Genomic DNA, 16,598 nt, shown 5'->3' on the forward strand with positions numbered 1-16,598 from the left:
AAACACTGTTTGGGCGCATGGCAGAGCTTGGAAGGGAAGGAGCACCATTTGACTTTTTCAACTCAGAATTGGCTGGAATTGAGATCAGACGCCATGTTGCATTTGGAGAGCACCTGATGTGCCCAAACAGTGGAAACCCCCAATCTAACTCCAACCCTAACGCCAACACACCCCTCAGCCTTAACCCTAGCCCTAATGGGGAAAATGGAAATAAATACATTTTCTTTTAATTTTATTATTTTTCCCTTACTAAGGAGGTGATAACGGGGGGTTTGATTTACTATTTATGGCGGTTTTTATATTTAGCAGCTGTCATACGCTAAATGACGCTTTTTATTGTAAAAATAGTTTTTGCATCACCACATATTGAGAGCTATAATTTTTCCGTATTTTGACCCACCGAGTCTTGTGAGGTCTTATTTTTTGCGGGACGAGTTGACGTTTTTATTGGTACCATTTTCGGGCATGTGACATTTTTTGATCGTTTTTTATTCCGATTTTTGGGACGCAGAATGAACAAAAACCAGCATTTCATGAATTTCTTTTGGGGGTGCGTTTACACCGTTCCGCTTGCGGTAAAATTGATAAAGCGGTTTTATTCTTCAGGTCAGTACGGTTACAGCGATACCTCATTTAGGTTTTTTTATGTTTTGTCGGTTTTATGCAATAAAAACTATTTTATATAAAAAATAATTATTTTTGCATTGCTTTATTCTGCGAGCTGTAACTTTTTTATTTTTTTGCTGATGCTGAATGACGTTTTCAGCGGTACCATGGATATTTATATGCGTCTTTTTGATCGCGCATTATTGCACCTTTTGTTTGGCGGTATGATAAATCATTTTTTGCTTTTTTTTATTTTTTAAGGGGTTCGCTAAAGGGGTTAACTAATGGGATAGTTTTATAGGGCAGGTCGTTACGGACGCGGCGATACCTAATATGTGTACTTTTGTTTTGTTTTTTTTTATTTCCAAAAAATGGATTTATTGGGGTAATTTTTATTTTTTCTAATTTGGTGATTTTTTTAAAATTATTTTAAAACTTTTTTTTTTTTTTTTTTTTTTTTAACTTTCTTACATAGTCCCAGGTGGGACATCACTGTCCTGTGACAGATCAGCGATCTGTCACAGGCACTGCTGCAGACTTCCTCATGCCTGCGCTTTACAGGCACTGAGGAAGCCGGCTCCCTACAGGCCCCCGTCGCCATCTTGGATTCGGGGGCCTGCAGGGAAGAAGCCCCCCGCAGCAGCGCTGCACATTGCGCTGCCGTGGGGGGCTCAGGGAAGCACAGAGGGAGCCCCCTCCCTGACGATGCTTCCCTTTACCCCCCGGTACACCGCGATCATGTTTGATCACGGTGTGCAAGGGGTTAACGTGTCGGGGGCGGTCCGTGACCGCCCCTGATACATTGTGCCGGGTGTCAGCTGTGATAATTAGCTGACACCCGGCCACGATCAGCGGCGCTCACCACGTGGGCGCCGCTTATCGCTGAGACGTACTATCCCGTCCATGGGCATAGGGGCCCGGGTCCCATGGACGGGATAGTACGTCTGATGTCAGGAAGCGGTTAAACATTCAAAAAATTCCTGTGAAGCACCTGAAGGGTTAATAAACTTCTTGAATCTGGTTTTGAGCACCTTGAGGGGTGCAGTTTTTAGAATGGTGCCACTTTTGGGTATTTTCTATCATACAGACCCCTCAAAGTGACTGCAAATGTGATGTGGTCCCTAAAAATAAAATGGTGTTGTAAAAATGAGAAAATCGCTGGTCAACTTTTAATCCTTATAACTTCCTAACAAAAAAAAATTTTGGTTCCCAAATTGTGCTGATGTAAAGTAAACATGTGGGAAATGTTACTTGTTAAGTTTTTTGAGTGCCATATCTCTGTGATTTAAGAGAATAAAAATTAAAAGTTGGAAAATTGTGAAATTTTCAAAATTTTCACCAAATTTCCATTTTTTTCACAAATAAAAGCAAGTTATATGACTGAAATTTTACCACTAACATGAAGTACAATATGTCACGAGAAAACAATGTCAGAATCACCGGGATCCATGGAAGCGTTCCAGAGTTAAGACCTCATAAAGGGACAGTGGTCAGAATTGCAAAAATTGGCCCGTCATTAACATGCAATCCACCCTTAGGAGTAAAGGGGTTAAAATCACACTGAAAATAAAAATAAATAAATAAAAAAAAAAAAAAAAAAAAGATTCAGACGATGTCTCTATACTTTGATGTGCCTGTTCATTTCAAGCGAGTGTACGACACCTAAGATATTGAGACCCTCATCAAAACTAAGACTTAAATTAACCTCTTTCCACTGCAGCCAATTTTCGTTTTTCTTCCCCTTTTTACAAGAGCCATAACGTTAACTTTTCCATCCGCATAGCCCCGTGTGAGGGCCTGTTTTTGTGGGATGAGATTTAGTTTATGATATTCATTTTACCATATTGTGTACCTGAAAACAGGAAATTTCCAAGTGAGATGAAGTTGCGTGAAAAAAAATAAAAATAATGCAACACCAATACTTCTTGGTTTTGTTTTTACAGCTGTCAATATATCCTAAAAATGACCTAGCAATGTGATTTTCAAGGTCAGTAAAATTACAGTGATATCAAATTTGTCCTTTATATTTTAGTAATAAAAGAAAAAAAAAGTGTGAAATAACAACTACCACTCTGTATTCTCAGAACAGTGACTGAACCAGCGCCAGCGTTGCCCCCTGTATATGTATATCATGGCAGGCAAAATGGTCTTAAAGGGGGGTTATCCCATAAACAAAGTTAATTTTAAATCAACATTTTGAATCAATATATCTTCCATAATTGGATATATTTTAAGAAAAAAATGTTCCTGTGTTGAGATAATCAAATAAATATGCCCCTGCTGTGTAGAGTGTAATGGTTATGTCTGATCGTGCAGGAATATGGTCGGATCATACCACATCTCCTGGGCAGGGGAGGAACCAAAACAGTATACCGACATTACAGCATGGGATCGCTGCCGATTCTTTGAGGTAAAACATTGCTGAAAAACAGGCAGTGAAATGTTTTGGCTCACAAGAAGAATCAGCTGTGATCCAATGCTGTAATGTCTGTATACTCTTGCTTCTTCTACTGCCCAAGAGCTGTGGTATGATCAGACCTTGTCTCTGCAGGGTCAGACACAGCCATTACACAGCACATAGCAGGGACCCCTTTATAATATCTCAGCACCGGAACATTTTTTTCTTCAACATATCCAATTGTGGAACTTATTTTTATTCCAAGATCTATTTTATTAAAATGAACTTTGTCCATGGTAAAAAACCCTTTAAGCAAGTCCCCACCTAATTTGTCAACCTGTTGACAACTCTCGATTGCGTTGTGAAAACATGGGGTGGGGAAAGGGCCCTCAAAAGAGCGCACGCCTCGATGTAGTACCTTCAATGCTGCTTACAGATATTGGTAGCGGCACTTAACACGAGTGATCTGAGCACTGCTACAATCGCTCCTGTTACATTCAGATGCCAGTTGTGAAACACATTCAAGTACAGTGAGGCTCAGCTCCTGACCCCCGTCTCATACATGGAGAACTGACATGGAGTGTACATGCTTGGCGATTGTTGGGAAGGGGTTAATCTTTCATCATAGCTTAGATTCTACATCCCCAAAGTCAGTTTAGTTGCCTTTCTTTTACATTCCTACATCTCCAGGGCATTCTTTGTAGGATTCGAAGCCCAGAACTGAACTGCGTAAACCAGATGAGACCTTGCTAATGATTTGTAAACTGATATTTTATCCCTGTCCTGTAACTTCATGCTTCAATACATGACAATAATCCGCTGGCCTCAGAAGCAGCTGAATGACACTGCATACTGTTTTTTAAAGCCTATGATCTACTAGCATAACCTGATCTTTGTCTATATGTGACATTTGCCAAGTGGCTACCCAAACATTCAGCGTTTCCAAGTCGGTTACTAATGGCTTGAAAGCTAGCCATGTAGAAAGTGTTCCAGAATGAAATATTGTGTGCAATGCTTTCTCCTGTTCACTTATTTCATGTGTAGGTTTTCAGTCCTATATTCTACTGAAAGGAAAATTAGATTTTTTTTTGTCATTGACGTCACTGCTGTTTCTTGTAGACTTCCGAAGAATAAAATATTTGGCAGCATAAACCTGGTTAATTGCATAACAGCAAACATGCTTTGGGTGACCACTACAAGTCTGCTTACCCCTGTGTATTTTGCTGAGAAAATCAATCCAGGTCATTTCCTATAGATGATGTAATGCTATTACCGACCAATCACCTCTTCACTGCAGAGGACCGGAGTAGATACTGTCTTACATGATTGCCGTTACATAGGGATGAGGATACTACTTATAATTTGGAGTGATCTATATAAAATAAAGCTTCTGATAGATGTGATTACTGGGCCAAACATCATGGCACCTGGTCATCAGGTATCCGCCTCATTACTAGGTTTGGCGGCTCCACAACACAGGAGATGGATTTCAATAGGCATGACAGAACAGAAGGCTACATTAGCCATTTCTATGAATCCGGTCAGCTAAACCCCCAGGAGTCAATGAAGCACATTAGCTTATGATTGGGACTACGGTATATATTATTAAGTTACTTTATTAAAGATCATTTGTATATATTTTTGGGTATGGACAAACTCTTAAAGATTATTATATATTTGAGAAGAGCGAAGAGATTCACAGGAACCAGAGGTCCATGACCAACAAAAGAAAGTCCTATAAACAGCTTGCGACGCACCGTAATCCTGTGACTCTTGCGATTTGTAGGCCTGGCCTTATTTCAGTAAGCATCACATCGGGCCTGCTAATCAGAAGACGACCTGGGGATTCTGGAAGATCATAGGTGGTTAGAAAGGGCTCCAGTCTGTTAGCCATGGGTCCCGCTAAACAATTTGCTCATCTCTAAGGTATATTGTTAAAGTTGAATGGAGGTCTGGAGTTAACAATATAGTTTTACAGTATAAGAGGCAGGACTCGCTACAACCTGAGCTTGTAAGACGATCAATCAGCACAGCTGGCCGCTATTGATAACTTTTCCAGTACATACATGCATATGCATACTGTGAGTGAGGGGTGGGAAACCTTAGGCATGTGGACCGTTTACAGCCCTTGACCTTTTATCCGGCCCCTGGGAAGATTCCTGGGGACCCCGCAGTGCTTGGCCCAGCAGCTGTATTTTGCCGGCCGCCATCCCATTACTTTCTTCCTGCTCTGGGAGCAGGACCACGCAGTGTTCACTACTGACCACGGAGGTGCGTGCAATGAAAGATTACATACTGACAACAGTGCCAGCGTCAGGACATACTTTGTGGGCAGAGTTAGTGCACAATTTGTACAGGCCCCGAAGGATTGTATAAATATCCAAATGGTCCTAACCTCTGCTGTAAGATGTTTATTGTTAGTCAATGTATGGCTGGCTTCACATGTCCACAAAACATCCTCAGATTAGAATACTGAGCCTGTCAGGTCACACCACCCAAACTAACAGCTTCTTATAAGTCAATGAGGCCACTTTGGGTCTCATTCACCAAAGTATAGTTCAATGACAACAAACCCTATTCAAGTGAAAAAGGATTGTCACCCATGCAGTGGTCACATGACTAGCCCACTTGGAGAAAAAAAGACCCGCGAAGACTCAAATATGTAAAGTGAATGATTTATTATTTATCATCATGATGGCACTGAAAAAAAAAACTAAACAATTCAGTAAAGGAAATCTATTTACAGAATCATTCACTACTTTTACATTTCTACATAGTGTAAAAAATATATATTTCAAGAGTCTTAGAAAGATACCACCAATATGTGTATATCGCATTTTGAAATGAAAAGTCTGTCCCAAAAATATTAAAAAACATATATAATATTAACTGCAGATTTTAAAGCAACATTCAGATGAAGCCTGATAAAAAAAAAAATAATAAAACCATGAAAGTCACCAGAGATAAAACCAGAAAATTGCAACAAATTGCTGCATGTAATAAAAGCCTAAGGGTATGTGCATACGTTGCGGAATCTGCTGCGGATATGTCCAGGCGGATTTGGTCAGATGACCTGCGTTTTACCTGCGGATTAGCCTGCGGTTTTCCCCTGCGTTTTGACAGCTAGTGACGGAGAGGGTGTCGGATTCCGCACAAAGAAACTACATGCTGCGGATTTTAATCCGAAACATGTGCACTGCGCTTTTCCTTTTCCATAAACTTTAAAAAGGTACTGTACAATGCAGCAGAAACTGCTGCGGATCCGCAGCAGAATCCGCAACGTCTGCACACACCCTAAAGCAGTTTTTCCATATGATGCAAAGATGTCAAACATGGATAACCTGTGGCTGTCAAGGCAGGCTAGGAGTTGTAGTTTAACAACAGCTGAAGTGTGCAGGTTGCAGACACTTGTGACGATTACTGACAGCCGTCATGTTCCGGGAAGGCCAATCATTGCCTGTCAGTGTCGTGGACAATGATACCTGCAAACAAAAAGGTAATGCAACAAGCAAGACGCAAAAATTATCCAACTGGTTTAAGACTTGCTTGTACCTTGTGGGCAGCAATGCTTAATAGCTTGCATCACACTGCAATGTAGCAGCGGCACAGACCTTTTGGCCGGGTGACCTGTGACACAGCCAGACATTGTGTAGCCTCAGTCTTAGGCCGCAGTCATAAGTCAGTATCTTACATCAGTGTTTGTTTCACTTCTGGTTTACAATCAGATGAAACTATAATTGAAAAATTGACACCTGTTCTGCATTTGGAGACACTTCTGGTTTTAGCATACCATTACTGATGTGTGAATAAAGCCTTAAAGATACATAAAAATGTTCATCTAAGAAGCAAACTGAAAAGACTCATGTGAATAATAAGTTCTATCATTAAAATAGAAAACACGTCTGTAGTGAAAGTCAACAAGAATGTTTCCATTCAATGACAGCAAGAAATAAAAAAAAGTCATCAGAAAGTTGCAAAACATTGGTCTAAACCAGTGTTTCCCAAACTCCAGTCCTCACGGACCCCACGGGTCATGTTTTCAGGATTTCCATAGAGTTGCACAGGTGAGAGAATTCCTGATGCCTTGATACTTCCACCATCTGTGCAATAAGGAAATCCTGAAAACATGACCCGTGGGGTCCGCGAGGTCTTAAGTTTGGGAAACACTTGTCTAAAGGCCTGTGACACCATAAGTCTCAGAATGATTTCTGCAGGACCATAGTAGGCAGACACCATAAGTCTCAAAATGATTTCTGCAGGACCATAGTAGGCAGACACCATAACTGTGAGGGCAACGACAAATCCCAAAGACCAGTACAGACAGCCTGGACTGATACCAGAGAACAAGAAACAGTCGAGGCAACAAAGAACGTATTAGAAAGCTGCATTACTTTACGCTATTGACAATACTGCTCTGAGGGTCTGTGACACTACAAGTCTCAGCTTGAGGGCTGATACCAGGGAACAGTAGTTGTCAGGGGTGACAATGTCCATGTTAGAAAATTGCATAAGTTTACATTATCGGCACAATATTGCTCTTAAGGACTGTGACATTACAAGTCTCTGCATGATTTTTGTAGGATGATAGCAAACGTATATACTGGAGTGGAGGTGACAAAGCCCGTGACCACTCCAGGCAGCCAGGGCTGATACCAGGGAACAGTAGGCAGAGGTGAGTGGCGCTAGATGCAACGTTGCTCTTACCAACTGACACTACAAGTCTCAGTATGACTTCTGCAGGATCATAGGAGCAGACACTTGTAGGAAGGCCAGGCAGCCTGGCTGATACCAGGGCACAGCAGGCAATCTGCAGCAGTAGAGGTGACATTGTGCCCTAATGACAAGGTCACCAACCCCTCCGTGCAGGGGCCACACATCCCGGCCATGGTACAAGCCGGTGTCAGCCATCCCCACCATGTGCAGCCAGCACACAAGGTGTAGACCTCCCCTCCCCCATCCTGCAGACAGGCACTCCCCGCTGTCATCCCGATTACCGGGCGGGGATCGGTGGCGATGGCTCGGGGACCCCCTCCGGAGCCGGCCACCAGGGAGGAGGAGCGGTGGGAGGCTGAGCCGGGGAGGTAGAGGGGTGGGGGGTTCAGGAGGACATCTGCCCTGCCTCCCTCCCCCTCGGGGGGTTGTCTATGCTCCAGCCGCGGCTCATTACTTACCGCTCCGGCGCCGTCCTCCAGCACCGAGCCCGCAGCCAGGCGGCACGACGAGCTGACGGCGGAGCGTCCTACCCACAATGGGCGGCACCTGCACAGAGGAGTGGGTGGCCGTTCCTCCGGAGCAGACACAGGAAGTAACGCTTCTTGTGCCCTTTATTTTGGTGCCTTTTAGTGCCCTGTGCCCCCGGCCTGTGCCCGGGTACCGTGCCCGCGGGCGGGGGGAGACGCAGGCGAGGCCGGGGGCCGCCACCGCGCTGTGAGGCCTACGGGCCTAGTCCTTACCTGGCCGCCGCCACCTCCGCCGCCTTGGTCGCTCTCGTCGCTGCTGTTGCCGTGCTGCAGATACTCGCTCTGCCCGTCCACCTCCATGGCGGCCATTTCTTCCCTCTTAACGGGCTGTTCCGGAGCTGAGGAGACACAAAACCACCGGATCAAGCGCCATGACTGCAGCCCGCGGGGTTCCCCTCCTCCTCCCTCTGTCTCCGTCGCTTCCCTCCCTCACACTCCCTCCCCAGTGCGCGCTAGAGAATCTTCGCGCTCTTTTTTTTTTTTCTTCCCCCCCTCCGTCGCCTCTAAAAAAAAAACGTGCGGGCGGCTGATTTTTTTGGTTACGTACCGGTCATTGTGTTTGTGGCAGGATGTTAGAGGAGGAAAAAAAACCTGTGCAATCCACAAGACGAAAGCCAGCAGGCCCGGGCGGGCAGGGCTGCGCAGGCCGCGGTCGCTTTATTAGACGCGTAACATGATTCGAGTATATAATCACAGGCGCGCTGCGGACGGAGAGAGCCAGGCGCGTTTTTTTTTTTCCTATTTTGATTGACGGTGCGGGAAACACAAAAGGTGGGGCTTGCAGCCAGTACGGGGGACGTGTGACGTCAGACGTACGGAAGACCCGCCTCTCTTCCTTAACGTCATTGGTAGAGGAGAGGTGGGTGCACGACGCCTATTGGTGGTAAGGATTGTCACTTATTTCCGGGGATTTTTTTCCCCTCTTCAGACGACGCCGGCTTCCTGTGAGGGTTGCGTGACGTGCGCGCCCCCTGTGTTTACGATCGCAGACAATGAGAGCGGCGCGCGTGCACGACCGTCCGGGGCCTGCGCGCGCTCTCCCGCCTGTCCGCTCGCTTTCTCAGGGCCTAGGCCTGCAGGAAGCGCCTCACTTTCTATTTTTTGTGACTAAACCTATAGTCTTAATCAGCCAGTGTGACATTTTCCTGACAAAATGGACGCCACGTACTCGTCGCGTCACTGAGGACGGTTATTAAATGTTTAACCCCTTCATGACCCGACCATCTTTGGTGCGTTTTTTCATACATGCGGTTTTTAAGAGCTGCTTATTTCATGTACCAACATTTTTTGCCACTTTTTTCTTGATAAATGAGGCCTAAGTTTTTCCCATTATATAAACATCCAGATGGGGAATTGGATGGAAAATCTATGATATAATGCTAGGAGCGACACTGTCCGAAGCCTTTAGAGACTGCGCAAGCGCAAAGTGCGTGTGCGGTTTAGTCCCCACAGAGTTACGCATCCAGGGATGAAGAGTGTGTCCCAGGAGATCGCGGTACGCGAAAGTACTGAACACATACCGCGATCTCCGGCACAACAACTTACCGATCCGGTATTGTCACTGGGTCTCTTTGAGCCGGAGGCCGGGACAAGAATCCTCCGTCAGAAATAGTGCATGCGTATAGGGCACTTCAGGCACCATTTTGTTGGTGGGCGGAAATTATTGAAATAAGGCCGTGATGTCAAGAGAAGGCGGGTTGTGGCGCCGGAATCGGCGCCTATGAGGATGTAGGATGGGAGCAACACATGACAGAATGGGGGCGCAGGATGGGAACAGCACATGACAGAATGGGGGCGCAGGATGGGAGTAGCACATGACAGAATGGGGGTGCAGGATGGGAGCAGCACATGGCAGGATGGGGGCGCAGGATGGGAGTAGCACATGACAGAATGGGGGTGCAGGATGGGAACAGCACATGACAGAATGGGGGCGCAGGATGGGAACAGCACATGACAGAATGGGGGCGCAGGATGGGAGTAGCACATGACAGAATGGGGGTGCAGGATGGGAGCAGCACATGGCAGGATGGGAGCAGCACATGACAGGATGGGGACGCAGGATAAGGAGTAGCACATGGCAGGATGGGAGCAGCACATGACAGAATGGGGGCGCAGGACGGGAGCAGCACATGACAGAATGGGGGGGCAGGATGGGAGCAGCACATGACAGAATGGGGGCGCAGGACGGGAGCAGCACATGGCAGGATGGGAGCAGCACATGACAGAATGGGGGCGCAGGATGGGAGCAGCACATGACAGAAGGGCGCAGGATGAGAGCAGCACATGACAGAATGGGGGTGCAGGATGGGAGTAGCACATGACAGAATGGGGGTGCAGGATGGGAGTAGCACATGACTGAATGGGGGCGCAGGATGGGAGCACCACATGACACAATGGGGGTGCAGGATGGGAGCACTGCATGACAGCATGGGAGCAACACATGACAATGGGGGTGCAGGATGGGAGTAGCATATGACAGAATGAGGGCGCAGGATGGGAGCACCACATGACACAATAGGGGTGCAGGATGGGAGCAACACATGACAATGGGGGTGCAGGATGGGAGTAGCATATGACAGAATGAGGGCGCAGGATGGGAGCACCACATGACACAATGGGCGTGCAGGATGGGAGAAACATGACAGAATGGGGGTGCAGGATGGGAACAGCACATGACAGAATGGGAGTGCAGGATGGGAGTAGCACATGACAGATTGGGGGCGCAGGATGGGAGCAGCACATGACAATGGGGGCGCAGGATGGGAGCACCACATGACAATAAGGGTGCAGGATGGGAGCAACACATGACAGAATGGGGGTGCAGGATGGGAGTAGCACATGACAGAATGGGGGTGCAGGATGGGAGCAGCACATGACAGGATGGGGGCGCAGAATTGGAGTACACATACCAGAATGTGGGGGCAGGATGGGAGCAGCACATGACAGGATGGGGGCACCACATGACAGTATTGGGGTGCAGGATGGGAGCAGATGACAGGATGAGGGCACAGGAAAAGAGTAGCGCATGACAAGATGGAGGCGCACAAAACAGGATGAGGGCTGCACATGACAGGAAGGGGGCGCAGGATGGGAGCAGCACATGACAGAATGGGGGCGCAGGATGGGAGCACCACATGACACAGTAGGGGTGCAGGATGGGAGCACCACATGACAGGATGGGAGTAGCACATAACAGAATCGGGGTGCAGGATGGGAGTAGCACATGACAGAATGGGGGAGCAGGATGGGAGTAGCACATGACAGAATGGGGGTGCAGGATGGGAGCACCACATGACAGGATGGGGGCGCAGAATTGGGGTACACATACCAGAATGGGGGCACCACATGACAGTATTGGGGCGCAGGATGGGAGCAAATGACAGGATGAGAGCAGCACATGACAAGATGGAGGCGCACAAAACAGGATGAGGGCTTCACATGACAGGAAGGGGGTGCAGGATGGGAGCAGCATATGTCAGGATGGGGGCGCAAGATGGTAGCAGCACATGACAAGATTAGGCACAGGATGGAAGCAGCACATATCAGGATGGAGACCATAAGCCAATATAAATGCTCTCCACCCGGTCATAGAACGGGTTCAATAGCTAGTGTCTATATATTTATTTATGACCCTATGTTTATCAGGAGGAAAAGGCGGCTACTAGTGATGGGCGAGTAACATCATTGGTCGGGTTTTTCCGAGCATGCTCGGGTGATCTCCGAGTATTTTGGCGTGCTCGGAGATTTAGTTTTCGTCGTCTCAGCTGCATGATTTGCGACTTGTAGACAGGCTGAATACATGTGGGAATTCCCTAACAGGCATTCCACACATGTATTCAAGCTGTCTAGCAGTCGCAAATCATGTATGTAAGGCGACGAAAACTAAATCTTCGAGCACGCCAAAATACTCAGAGACCACCCGAGCATACTCGCTCGCTCATCACTAGCCGCTACACATTTTTCCATTTTTATGTCTTCAGATTGAAAGTCTCTGAAAGGGTTGTCCAGTCTAAAATGACAAGCGTGCAGTCACTTTGCGTCCTGACCGGGCACAGGGACGGTGGTCAACTGACCACAAGCGTACGATGTGCACACTCCCGGCCAAAGTCTGACTAGTCTGTTTCCGGCCTTGTGAAATACACTTGCATTGAGTGAGGCCAGAAACAGTCAAGTTGGATTGTGGCCGGGAGTGTGCGCATCGCATACTAGTGGTCAGGTGACCTAAGTTCCCGACACCGTGAGTATCCTCACAGCTCGCACTTGTGATTCCACAGATGAGACACCACCACGCGTTTCAGGCTTTCCTGAGCTTTGCAGTGCATCATTTACACAATCATGAGCAAGAACAGTGTGTGAACTTATATTTATCGGATGCCTCTGAGGATAAGAAGAAACCGAGAACCTGTGTGGCGATCCAACAGGTAACGGTCTTGACAACCATGTGTTATACTGACTGGAGTCAGTGGAAGACTGTGTGAGAAGTGGCTATAGGGTGTCTCTAGATAAGAGGTACCCGGGAACTTGTATGGCCGACACCAGCGGGTAACGGACAGGTGTCCGTGTTATACTGACCGGGGTCAGTGAGAAGTATTTTCAGTGGGAGACTGTATCTGTATTCATGTGCTAAAGCTGAATGTTTAACAGACCGTGCAAATGGCTGCTGGAACTGTTTTAGTAATAAACTGAATGGCTTCATTTTAAACCCTGAGCGTGCCAGTGTTTACCTCAAAGACCTGCAAAGTGAGTAATCCCTGTCCACTTACATGGTGGAACGTTACACCGTGTACACAAAAAGCCCACTACTGTTCCCCGAAAACCAGTGGAGGAGACACAGCATGAATAATCACTGTAGCCCCTTTATGTCCAGGATCTGCTGTGACTTGTTATGTAGAAGATAGACTACTATAAGCCACCTCCCAGGCTGTGTCCACAATTATGTTGAGATATATCCTTTACGACCACTCCAGATGATACTGACTAATTTGCAGTCCTTCAGACATCCGAGGATCACCCAAAGTGTGAGTAAAGTATGCCATCAGCGACCACTGACTGGCAAAAGTGCCCACATGGGAATACAGTTTTTAAGAAGGAGCTAAGTAGTGGACAACCCTTTTAAACATCAGGTCAGTGTGCATATGACTCTGCAATTATGTTTTCAACAAGGGGGTAGACAGTTTTCAGACATAGTTGGACTCACCATAGTGAAGGAAGAGATGTTTTATTACCGTCTCTGCATTCCTGATCGCTGTATACATAGAACTGAGTAAGAGCTGTTGTATACAGTGATAGGAAGCGCTGACGATGCTTCCTCCTCCGGACTCAGCAGTCATGTGATGGCTGGGTCCTGGGAGGGATCAATAGCTGATGAGGCCTAACAGATTCGGTCACTTCTGCTGTATAGCCAGGTGGCTGAATTCTCCCTGTAACTGGGGTTAATATACCAGTTACAGGGGGAAATCGGCAATACAAAAATGTATAGAAATGTTGAAATACCTCGATATGGTCTTTTATGATCTTATGTGTGAAATAAAAAAAAGGCCACAACAGGTCCAAATCACTGTTTTAGCCCCGCCACTAGGAAAAAAAATAAAAAAACACATGTATAATAGTCCATGCAAAAAATTTGAGTTCAGCACGCCTATCAACCACTGGTCGCTTGGCAGCTTACTAGGCAGAACAATGAGGAAGAAGTCAAAATTTTCCAGTTTTATTTGTTCAGATTATAAACATACTGTGATTCCACAGAGAAATGAAAACGTCCTACTCACACGCTTCACTTCTGTCCCTGTTGTTTAATAGCCTGTTTACACAGGCAGGCCGCAAAACATGTGCACTGAGAGATCTGCTATTGATCCCTCAGGGCACACAAGTTGCCATAGTTCCTGGCAGTGCGAGTCCTCTTTACACAGGATGATATGTCGCCAAAGACTATCTTTTATACTGCACAAAAGATCATTTCACCCAAGTGTTTTCCTCGCTCTCTGGGCTCATATTCACTTGCAAGAGTCTCGCATGAAAACCTGGCACTGCCGCCAGCACTGGGACCGGAGCGTGTGGATGCATAGAAATACATGTAGTCGCACGCTCCGGTCCGAGTGCCGGCGGCAGTGCCAGGTTTTCGCAAGTGAGTATGAGCCCTTTGGCAAACATTGATACTGAAAGGTTAAAGGAGTTGTATACTATTTGGACAACCTCTCCTCATACCCCACGATTGGCCCCAGTAAAATAATAAAGCTTAGGCCGGCGTCACACTAGAGAGGAATACAGACGAGTGAGAGACGATAAAAAAACGAATTACCCACGGACAAATGATTCTCTATGGGGTAGCTCCCATCAGCCGTATTTTTCTCGCGTATTTTCTACGGTCCGTGCTAATCGCAGCATGCTGCGATTGTCAGCGTATTGCGACCGTAGTACGCCAATGCAAGTCTATGGGTGCGCAAAAAAATCGCATTACACACGGACCACCCGTGTGACTTGCAAGAAATATGCACGACTTTTCCTGGTCACAGGAAATGGGCCAATCCATCATCAGGAAGCTTAGACATGAAAATTAGCTCAAATAGCGCTCCAGACATCCAGGAAGTACACCTCCACGGAGTCCTGCAGCATCATGTCTGGCCACATTAATGTGGAGCTCCTAATTGTGTTGGTACAGGAAAGGCCCGAACTTTGGGACCAACGGGATGCCCATTATTCTGACCAGGGCCGCAAAGAGGCGGCATGGAGGCGCATGTGTGTGCACATGTTCCCAGACTATGCCCAACGGCCACGTGAGGAGCAACAACACATTCGTAAGTAAATGTAATTTTTACCAATCATCTTAAAGGCCAGAAGTGAGCTTTTTTAAATGTAGCCCCTGCAATCCTAGACTGTGTATGTGGAGCGCCCTCACTCACCAGGGCCGTGGGGTACTCGGAACCGGGCTGGTTGATCTCAACGGGGGTTGTCACAGCAGCGGTGACCCGGTCCGTGGCCCTGGGGCTGCATTGCAAAGGGGGTTGTTTCAGTGTGCTTATGGAGGTGAAAGTTTATAAGTGATTCGTGACGCCACCTGTGGTGTTGGCAATAGAGATGTAAGCCGACGCTGCAGACAGATCCTCTGGGACAGATGGTGTGGTGCAGCAGAGATGTTATAGCCCTCCACAGGCAGGGCTGTAGTCCCAGGGCAGTGTAAGTGAAGTGACACATAGATGGTGTAGTGTCAGGCACAAGGGATGTAGCAGTGCTGGGCAGGTTGGCGCCGGAATAAGCAGAGGACACCAGGACATGTAGTTCCAAAGCTTTACTCACAGTCTGTTGCAGGTACAGGTGCCCGCATCCGTGCCGTGTCCTCCAGGTCAGGAGCTCAGCCAACTTCCAGACAAGATGAAGTACTCCTTTCCAACACTCCCCCAACATATGTGCCTTTTCGAAACGTCTCCTCTTATAGCGCCTAAGAATGAAGTACTCTCAGTACTGAGTTACACTGGAGTGCCTTCTGTCAGATGTTCCTATGAACTCTACTTGTACGTCAGACAGCGGTAGCCTGCTTCGGGGACTCCTTGCTACTAAGTCCCGGCTCACTAATATGTTGCTGTTGTGCCCCCAAGTCTTGTGTGGGAATAAAGTGGTCACTACTTCTATTCCTCCGGTGTCTGCTGCTGGACCATTAGTATCCGTACAACCTCGGGGACCGGGCCCCGGCCTTGCGCTTAGAACTTGAAAAGGGTTCTCCTCTAACTCAGGTCCTTGTTCTCTTATTCTCACGCTCCGTTCTAATCCTTCTTCCCAATGGAGAATCAAGCTTCCTTTCTCTGTCTCCTTCCTGTGCCAGCAGACCCAGCTCACTGTGGCCTGCTGCAGCACTTCCTTCTTCCATCCCTCTCCCGGGGATCTTTTCTGTCTCACACTCCGTCCGTCTGCATCCTCACTCTCTGACTGAATGAATGACTGACTGACTAACTCAACTCTTCCCGCTCTTTTGTGTCAACTAAACTCCACCCACCTCCCAGCACGTTTCGTGTTCCAAGCAGGGAGCCACCAAGGGGTACTATGCTATACTCCAAGCAGGGAGCCGCCGAAGGTGCTCTGCTACACTACTTTGTGGTGTGGGGTGCAAGTGTTGGAGCGGGGTCAGGAGTCTCCACCTTACCTGGATAGTGGAGTACCACACCTCAGGAGGAGGTGCAGTACCTCTGTGGCGACTGAACCCTCAGGGGCGCCACATACCCCCCCGTTAAACACAGCACGTCCGCGGGCTGCAAGAAAACAAAGTTGACAATACAGGAACATACAAAATTTTGTAATGCAAAATAAACAGTTCTTATCTAATCTTCTCAATATGAGAGGCACAGTTTATTGAACGTTGCAAA

At 47.1% G+C, this 16,598-nt stretch overlaps 1 protein-coding gene across 2 annotated transcripts in view; it reads right to left on the bottom strand.

Moving 5' to 3' along the window:
* Nucleotides 1–9,029, bottom strand: part of SP3 (Sp3 transcription factor) — a 46,414-nt gene extending 37,385 nt beyond the window's left edge. Inside the window, exons 1-2 of one of the 2 annotated variants that reach the window (XM_073545914.1) lie at nucleotides 8,792–9,029; nucleotides 8,458–8,582 (exon numbers count right to left, since the gene is read on the bottom strand). In XM_073545914.1, coding sequence (XP_073402015.1) covers nucleotides 8,458–8,582; nucleotides 8,792–8,798 — 132 coding nt within the window. In that variant the 5' untranslated portion in view covers nucleotides 8,799–9,029. The remainder of the gene's footprint in view (nucleotides 1–8,457; nucleotides 8,583–8,791) is intronic. The other variant, XM_073545913.1, reaches the window with a different exon arrangement.
* Between the last annotated feature and the right edge of the window lie 7,569 nt (nucleotides 9,030–16,598).

Source organism: Dendrobates tinctorius, unplaced genomic scaffold, assembly GCF_039654945.1.
Source record: "Dendrobates tinctorius isolate UK_male_01 unplaced genomic scaffold, ASM3965494v1 ptg000143l, whole genome shotgun sequence".
NCBI classification, from domain to species: domain Eukaryota; kingdom Metazoa; phylum Chordata; class Amphibia; order Anura; family Dendrobatidae; genus Dendrobates; species Dendrobates tinctorius.